Below are 10,159 nucleotides of genomic sequence, written 5' to 3' on the forward strand. Positions count from 1 at the left end.
ATTAGAAAGAAGTAAAAGAACTAGAAACCTAAAATATATATAAAATTATTAATATACTAAAAGATAAGACTATTATACCTATAAAAGGAAGATAGGTTTTTAAGAAAAAACTAATTTATAATCCTAACTATATAAAAGATTTATATATAGTTAATAAAGATAAAATCTTTCGATATAAAGCTAGATAGGTTATATAAGGTCTCTACTAAAAATTAGGTATTAATTTCCTAGAGACCTTTTCTACTACTTATAGAATAGAAATATAGTATATATTATTAATTATAGTAGTTAATAAAAACTAGTCTATACTATAATACGATATTAAAAATATATTTATATACTCTAATATAGATACTAATATCTATACTATACTACTAATTAGTATATATTTAGATAATACTAGATATTACTATTTAACTAAAGTAATCTATAGACTAAAATAAAGTCCTAGATTATAGTATAAATTTCTATTAAATATACTATTAAAATTTAATTTTAAAGTACTCCCTTATAATAAAGGGGTTTATATAAATCTAAAGGTAGGATATATTTTAATATACTATATCGATAATATACTAGTAATATATAAAGATATTAACTATATACGAAATCTAATAATAAAACTAAAGACCTATATTAAAATTAAAGAAATAGGACTAATTTCCACTTTCCTAGGAAACGATATAAAAATTAAAAATAAATAACTATATATAAACTATTCTAAATATATTAAAAAACTATTAACTAAATTTAATATATTTAATAATAAAGATTATAAACTAGTTAAAATTCCTAGATAATCTAGTTTAAAACTACTAAAAAACACTAAATAAGTATCTAAAGTAGATATAAATAAAGGGGATTGATACAGCCACCCCCCCTTGGATCGTAACAACCCCCCCTGCCTAGGAAATTAGGCATTAATTTTACCGCCTTCCTAATCGGATACGACACCGAATTCTGCCATGCTTTCTGCCGGTGTAGAGTTTTCTGCCATATAATTCTGCCACCACTATAGGAATTCCATTTTATATAGTAAAAAAAACATGCATTTTGATCAGAAAAGAACGTATATTTCTGTCGAATTAAGCACTAGTATACTCGATGTATTGATATTTATCCTTTTCGTCCTCGACGCGCGTTTTTTTTGGCCCCTTTCACGTCTGAATTCACGTCTTACGACTTGGTGCTAGGTCTGGTGCTGGGTCTGGTGCTGGGTCTGGTGCTGGGTGAGGTGCTGGGTGAGGTGCTGGGTGAGGTACTGGGCAAGGTGCTGGGCAAGGTGCTGGGTGAGGTACTGGGCAAGGTGCTGGGCAAGGTGCTGGGTAAGGTGCTGGGTAAGGTGCTGGGTAAGGTGCTGGGTAAGGTGCTGGGTAAGGTGCTGGGTAAGGTGCTGGGTAAGGTGCTGGGTATGGTGCTGGGTATGGTTGCTGACAAAAGTGACTTATTTTCACTATGTGTTTGCATACAAATTGTAGGTATCTGCTATCGTCCTATAGTGTTAGGGGGAGTTTGACACGAAGGCGGTGTAAAATCTCAAAGGCGGTGAGGGTGGGCGGTAGGCAGATATAGGTGTCGAGGTAAATACGGTACCCAACTAAGAAGGCGGTAAAATTAATGCCTGATTTCCTAGGCAGGGGGGTGTTACGATCCAGGGGGGTGGCTGTATCAATCCCCTAAATAAATATTAAAAATAAATTAGATTATTATTAGGGGATTGGTATAGGGAACCCCCCTTCTGTAATGGGACCCCCCTTTTAGTAATAGGACCCCCCTTTCGGTAATAGGACCCCCCCTACCTAAAAATTTAGTACCGCCTTCCTAATCGGGTGCGACCCTAGTTTCTACTATACTTCCTACTAGTGTAGAGTTTTCTACTATATAATTCTACCACTATTATAGGAATTCCGGTTTATATAGTAAAAAAACATACATTTTGATTAGAAAAAAACGTACATTCTCATTAAATTAAGTATTTATTTATATATATAGGTTAAATAAGCTTCTTAACTAGGTCCCCGCGCGCGCTATCCTAACCCCGTCCTCGGCCTACACTACTAGTTTTACCCCCTCTATTATAGTTACTCCCCGTCTACGTCCTCGTCCCCGCGGCCGTCGTCGTGCGCGTCCCTATCCTCGGCTCTCCTCCTATAACGAAGGATCTCGGTATACGGAACGATCCTATATAAGAGGATTAGGTAAAGACTACGGTTACTAGGTGCTACCTACCTAGGTGCTTAGGAAGTTATAAGTACCGCGCGGACACCCCTATCGAGTCGTATAAAGGGGATCTTAAATAAGAAGTGAGGGGTCAATTAGCGGAGCGTTATCGATATGATATAAATGCTAGTGCTAGTAGAAAAGCTCTAGTTCGAGCGGGTTATCCTCGTCTTTATACTAAATAATATAAATATATAGGAATCTAGATATTTCTTTTAAATTATAGGTATAAATAGGGGGATCGGACGCTTATTTTCACCGTCTTTAGGGAGATATCTTTCGTAAACTTCCTTTATAAGTTAAATTACCTATACTAAGATACGATTAGTAAGTAGGATAAAAAGCGGCGAAACTAGCGTTATTAGTCTCTAAATCTTCTAGCTTTAAATCGTATACTTAACTTTAGTGAACTATAGTTTAACTACGCGCTCGAAATTATAAAGTACTACTAATAAGTTATTAGTAGACACCTAAAGGTCTTATTTAAGTAGCTAATAAACACTCTTAGTACGGGAAGTCGCGATCTTATTAAGATATAGGTATAATCCGGTATAGTAATAGAGAAACCTTTCTAGGTAGTCTTCTATCTATTCACTCTATATATAGTCGATTAAGGGTTAAAAGAGTGGGTTATTATACTACTCTTTAAACCGCGCCTACTAACTATACTATTCTTCGGGGGTAGTAGTATAAACGACTCGATTCTAACGCCGAAGTATCTTTTTCTACCCTTCGTTAACCTTTTCTCGGTCCTCCTTCGCTTACTAGGCTTTTATCTAGCGGGTAGACTAGGACTAGTCACGATCCTAGCGGGCTTATACGATCTAATTAGTAAGAATAGGGCGAGTAACCTTTATAATTCTTATATTAATATACTAGATATAAAGTATATACTTTATCTCTAGGAATACGCTTTTAATAGTATTAATAAGCGCTTATTCTTTATTAATAAGAATTATACGGGGGTAGGGAGGGTCGAGACTAAGCGATTTATATACTTTAGTAAGGTAGCTAAGTATAACTTTATATATATCCTCCTTTTTATCTCTTATAAAGGTAAATCCGAGGTAGAAGGTAGATTCTATAGGAGAAAATCCTATAATATCGAGTAAAGGAAGGCTGTACCGGTTAGTCTTATAAGTATAGTCTATTAAAATAACCTAAGGGTTTATCTATAGTATTTTAACCCTTAATTTATATATATAGAATAAAGCGGAGATATAGTATTAATTATCGATTTTATACTTAAAGATCTAGTTACTATCCTTTAGAAGTTCTTATAATAGCGCTTAGATTAGGGTTCGGCTAATAAAGAAGAGTTCGTTAAGCTTCTTACGCTTATTATAGATATCCTAGGCAATAATAGCGCTCTCGGGATTAGCCTTATATAGCTTAGATAATATTTAACGCGTTATATAGCCTTATTAAACCGCATTATTAATCTTATCTTTCTTCTAACTAAGCTTAAGAGCCCGCTAAGTAACGTAATCCACTAGCGAGCTGGCCACACTAGCGAGCTGGCCACTTTATCCAACATACTAATTTCAAATCCATTTATCTCAACCAAAACGCCATTAAATTAAATTTTTAAAAAAACATCATCTATCTGGACATGTCTCTCTCCTATGTCCTGGCTTCCTGCATACTCCGCACCCCCGGGGGGTTTTGTACGCGGTTGTAAACCTGATTCACTATGCTGACCGGGACCGGGTTCAGCTGCTTCCACCGGCTGTATAATCAGCGCAGATGCTTCCTGCACGGAGAGACCGCTCTCTGCGTATAGATGCTTCCCAGATCTAGCACGCTTTTGCTTCTTCTTCTCGGTTTCACTGCGTAAATCACTCACTTCTCTCTCCAGAAGTGTAGCGGATTGCATCGTCATTTGACAAGCTTTTAAAACCTGATTTATAGCGGAATTCAGCGGACTTGGGGGACTTCCTGATCTCGTACGAAGCAATGCTTTGATAGAGGAAGCTTGCTTTTCCAATTGCCTGCAGTTTGGAGGTGTTTTTGGATCCCAATCACTACCCCGGCTAGGGGGGGTTGGTGTAGCAAGCCGAATATCAAGCTTCGAAATCACTCTCTCTGGCGCGAAAGGGACTAAACCGGCAGATTGGAAGCTGTTTTTAACAATCTCTGGTTTAAAAGCTTCCATTCGTGCGGTAGGATAGGAATCCAGGAAGTCCAATTTATCTATATGATTGGATCCGCACCGCATCCGGAATTCAACCAGTCTCCTATAGGCTCGTTTTAACACCGCAAAACAGCCTATATCTAGAGGTTGTAAAAGATAGGATGAATGCGGGGGTATACAGATTGGTATAACCCGGTTTTTTTCACACATTTCATCAAACCTCGGTGTTAAATGGCTTCTATGGCCATCTAGTATTAAAAGCCGATATACCCCCTTCATCCGTACAAAAGTGGTCGGAATAAAGAGCTTTTCAAGCCAGCGAAGTCCAATTTCGTCAGTAGTCCAGCTATTAGGACTACTAACTTCGAAACGCCAGTCGGAAGGAAGACTATCGAACTAAGATTCAATAAAGACTTTGCCTTTAAAAATCAGACACGGTGGAAGGGCCTAACCAGCCGCATTCGTACACTCGATAGCCGTCACCTATTCACGATTTCCAGGTTATAAAAGTGCTCGCCGACCGTAGTATTCGCTTCTCGTAATAACCTTCGCAGTCGCTGTTAATCCCATAGCAAAACCCGTCTCATTAAAGTTATAAACGTCGTCCGGGTGGATCCCAAATTGTAGGATGGTTTTTTAAACAAGATCAAACTAGTCCTTTATGACTTTTAGATCCTCACATTTCGCACGCTCGTAGTTATACCGTTTCGAAAACCGGGAGGATAGGAGAGGATGCCTTTTCACATACTTCGTCACCCAATTTTCGCCGACCGAAAGAACCGGGGTAGTGCCGCGCTTTTCAAGGAGAAGATTCGCCATTTCTCGCACCATAGACGGCCGGGGAGCTAATCCCCGGGAATCCATAGAGAGAATCTATTTTTAAAGAGATTCTTCTTCAATTTCTGTTAGTTTACACGAATTTGCGCGACAATTCGCGCGGTGTTGTATTCCGGTAAGACGTGAAGAAAGGGTTGAACGGGGGATTTTGAAACGGCGCGCAGTTTCACGAATTGAAGAGATTTCTTTATTTTTAAAAGCTTTGATAGCTAATAAGATCCTGCCCTCTTACTCAGTTGATTCTTTGGAGGATTGGGAGCGAATTGGTGGCATGGTAGATAGTTGAATTGACTAAGTGCTAATTCATGGACGCGTTTTTTGTAGGGTGGCCAGCTCGCTAGTGTGGCCAGCTCGCTAGTGGATTACGTTAAGAAGTTATTAATAGGGTAAAATAGGCGAACTATAAGAGTTTAGAGCTTAATAGTTCTAATAGATTATAGTAGAAGAGAGTAATCTAAAATAGACCCTCTAAGACGGACTTCTCCTTTATAAATGACGTTTAGAAGTTCCGGATAAAGATAATTTATATACTAGACTATTTAATAAGGTATATACTAATAACTAATAACTATATATCCTAGTATAGAAAAGCTAAAGAAGCTTATCTCTATAAGATACTATTAGCCTAGATAGATAGTAGATATTAAGCGATATATGGATAACTACTTAGTCTATAAATAAACTAAAGTATAAAGGGATTAGGTCTTTAGACTACTATACCCCCTTCCTATCCTAAAGATACCTTAGTAATATATTTTAATAGGTTTTTACTTATTCCTAAAGGACTAATATAGATATAATACTATCTTTATAGTAGTTAACCGCTTTAGTAAGAGACTAATTTCTATTCCATACTATAAAGATATAAATATAAAGTAAATAGCTCGGTCATTTATTAATAATATAATACGAACTACTAGTATCTTAGAGACTATTATCTCTAACTATAGGGGATAGTTTATTTCTAAGTTCTAGACTAAGTTCTATTAAATCTTTAGGATTAAAAAGAAGTTATTAACTATATATAATATTATCCTTAGACCGATAGTTAGAGTAAGATCGCGAATTAGTATATAGCCTAGAGACTATAATTATATATTAAATAGAACTAGGATAATTAGTTAGGAGTACTATCTATAGTAGATTTTATAGCTTCTATCCTTCCCTAGGATACTATAAAGAAGTCCCCGTTCTTTATAGAGAGAGGATATAAACTAGCTATATCTTTCGATTAAAAAGATTAGGAAACTATAATACTAAACAAGTAGGACGCTATATAGATACTTTTAAATCTATAAGAAATCTAGAACTAGATAAAGGAGTAGATTATAAAATTATAGTAGTTATAAATCCATTAGATAAATCGATATCGAAGAGAGGAGGATTTTAGTATTAATAACTATATTTTTATAATAATAAAAGACTAATAGCTTACCTAGCTAGATTAGAAGCTCGCTTATTTAGTAAGTAGTCTATATAAGATTATTAATAAGATCGGTAATTCTTATAAACTTAATCTATTAGATTCGATCTAAGTATATCTAGTTTTCTATATTAGTAAGCTATAAAAAATAGCGACTACTAAACCTTTAATAGGATAGTATATTAATCCCCCTCTACTAATTAGAGTCAATAAAAAAGATAAATAGGAGGTTAATAAATTACTAGAATAAGAATGTATTACCGAAAGTTATAATATTAAAGCTAGTATTTAAAGACTAAATATAGTTTTAGCTAGGGGTTATATAATAGTTTAATAATATAGTTATATAATAATATTTATTTATATATATAATAGGATAGGTTAGGGCTTAGGGTTAGAGTTAATAGAGTTTTCTACTAGATATCTCCGATTCGAGATCTATTTATATAGAAAGGATCCTATAGTGAACGATCCTTTCCTCTTTCTCTTTCTCTCTCTATATTTAGTATTTTAAATAAGATACACTCTTTTTATTAAAGATCTAGTAGGTTATATATTATACTTAATAAATATAGGGGATTATTAAGGGAAGCGCCATTAGTAATAGAGTTTACCTACTAGTAATAGACTAGTGCCCCTTTCGGAAAGGTCGCTCTTAATAGTTAGTTTTTAATATAAGTGCTATTTTCTATAGTATTACCTTAGTAAAAACTAGTATCGTACCTAATTAAGAAGGCGGTAATATAGATTCCTTAATTTTTAGATAGAGAGGGGTACTATAATCTAAAGGGGGGTATAAAGATCTAAAGGGGGGGTACTATTAATAATCCCCTAAATATATTAATAATAATAAGTTAGTATTTAGAGACTAAATATAGTTCTAGCTAGGGGTTATATAATAATCTAAAAGTCTAGATATTACTATATAACGTAGTTTATCCTTTTTATATAGTAAATTAGGGTAGATAGAGTTTTCTATCTAATATCTCTAACTTAGAGTATTTACTTAGTTTAATAGGAAAGATATGTATAAAAGATCCTATAGCTACTAATCCTTTCTTCCTTTCCCTTTCTCTCTCTATATTTAGTATCTTAGAATAAATATACTCTTTTTTATAAAGAACTAGTAGGTTATATAATATTAAATACTACCTTTAATTTCTCTTTAATAGTTAATAAATAAGAGAAGTATACTATATAACTTAATACTACTACTATATAAGGGGGTAAAAAAATAAAGCGAGTATATTTTTATAAAGAGTATAATATATTTAGCTATTTAATCTATATTAGGCTTATAAAGTAGTGCTAATAGCTAGATAAATAATATCTAAGTATTAAAGGTTATATAACCTTATATACTCTTTTATACTTTAGCTAGCTTATCTATAGATAGTTTCTTCCCTTCTTTATATATTTATCTATTTTCTAGAGACACCTATATCTTTATCGTAGCTTATCTCTATTAGGTTATAAGCGTCTATTATTAACGCCTCTATCTTATAATAAGCTTTAATTCCCCGTTTTTATCTCTATTTCTTAGCGTTTCGCGTTACGCTAAGACTCTATATAGGCCTATAGTAGAGTTTTCTGGATCGAGGTCTTTAATCTATACCCCGCTTCCGAGTATTTCTAATTAAACTAATTAGAACCCTTTATTTACCTATATCTAGATCTTATCTATTTATATTATTTCTTATTATTTATAACTATTAAAAAAGCTATTTAATAAGACTATCTATTATTAGACCGTTCTTACGCCCACCGCTAAGACCGTTTATTAACCTTATCCCTCTTTTATCCTAACCGTTCGAAACCTCTTTTTTAACTATTACCCTTTTTATCCTAATCGTTTAATCTCGTTTAACTGTTATTATTTAATATATTAGCTCCCTATAATTTCGATGGGTAAAAGGAATCCGATATTATAAAAATTATATTAAAGCTTAAGTATAAATCTAACTTCGTCTAATAGTAGTATAGATTATATATAACCCTTTAGGATGATAATAAGATCTATATTAAGCTTATTTAGGGAACTATTACTAAGCTTACCCTACTAGATCTTTATAATAAATTAGTAGATACTATATAAGAACTAGCTTAATATAATATAACTATTACTACTCTTATATTAGGATCTAATAATCTACTTACCTCTACCCCGATCTCTAAATCTCTTATCCGAGAGCTTATTCGATAGTAAAAGTAAAAGAATAAAGAATTAATAAAGGAGTACTAAGTCCTCGCTAATAAGTAGGACTTAATTAATATTTATTACTATAACTAGATCTTCGGTACCTTTAAAGCTATCCCTACCTCTTATATATAGAATATTAATAATCTATAAGATATATATAAGTACCTTTATATAGAGTATAGCACCTTATTATAGTAAGGTAATTTTAAACGCTTTAAAATTCTTATTAATTTATAATATAAAAATAATAATCCTATAGAATTTATACGAAAGTTTAAAGAAGCCCTTTTCGAGATTTAGTAAAGAAACTTAGTTATACTACTAGATATAGTGCTTAACTTTTTTATTAAGGCTATTTAGGGTAATCCTCGATATTATACCTTTATCTAAAATTTAAGACTAGATTTAAAGGACCCTAACTTTATAGTAGAAGTCTATTATAACTTTATAATAATAGAGGGTTCTAATTATATTATAAATTCTTTAAAGCCTAATTTATTTAACTATTTAGCTAATATAATATCTATAAAGGACTTATCTACTTTAAATACTGATTCTAATACTTTATCTAAAAAATATAAAAAGAAGTATAATAAGTCTAAATCTAATAATAAAGATAAGTAGTCTTTAAATAAAAAGGATAAGAAGAAGTAAGACTATAAAAAGGATACTATCTAGTATAAATTATATAATATATTTAGGAACTATTATACCTAAAACTATTATTTAAAAGCTAGCGGTTCTACTAATACTATCTACTAGTAACCTTACTAGTAATCTATTTAATAGTAGTAATTTAGCTTTTAATAGCTATAATAAATCACTATCCTATGACCTAGTTAGATTATAGGCTAGGTTAATAACTAAAGTAGGTTAATTACTATCCCTTTTTAGTAATAGAGACTATAAGCTAATACTATCTATCCTACTCCCCCTTCTTAGTAAGGTCCTTTCTTAGGAGACCCTTTCTTTCGGTATAATAACCTATTTACTAATACGCTATTTTAAACTAATATTTATAGGGGGTCTATATTATATCTAAAGAAGGACTAATAGCTAATTCTAACGGAGATATTATTAGATAGATAATTAATTCTAGTACTAATATATATATAACCCTATACTAGTCTATTTTTATTAATTTCCGATAGTTTATCTTACCTATCTCTACTATTATAGATAATATGTTTTATACTAAAGGCTATAGAGATATTATTTTATAGCTTTTAAACTAGGATTAAACTAATACCCTTCTATCCCTTATTTTAAAAAAGGTCTAGTTAGCTCTCGAGTTAAAATCTAGTCTAATCTCTATATCCGCTTTTAATAAGGAAGATATTAGGAC

The 10,159-nt window shown here is 32.5% G+C and overlaps 1 protein-coding gene across 1 annotated transcript; it reads left to right on the top strand.

Moving 5' to 3' along the window:
- Nucleotides 1-1,046: 1,046 nt before the first annotated feature.
- N7489_002895 (uncharacterized protein) lies at nucleotides 1,047-1,516 on the top strand (the record flags this gene model as incomplete). The annotated part of the gene is made up of 3 exons (XM_056708650.1): nucleotides 1,047-1,095; nucleotides 1,194-1,325; nucleotides 1,500-1,516. The coding sequence occupies 3 exons, from the start codon at nucleotides 1,047-1,049 to the stop codon at nucleotides 1,514-1,516; spliced, it is 198 nt and encodes a 65-aa protein (XP_056572952.1).
- Nucleotides 1,517-10,159: the final 8,643 nt, after the last annotated feature.

This window comes from Penicillium chrysogenum (assembly GCF_028827035.1).
Source record: "Penicillium chrysogenum strain IBT 35668 chromosome Unknown utg000001l_segment0_segment0, whole genome shotgun sequence".
Lineage (NCBI taxonomy): Eukaryota > Fungi > Ascomycota > Eurotiomycetes > Eurotiales > Aspergillaceae > Penicillium > Penicillium chrysogenum.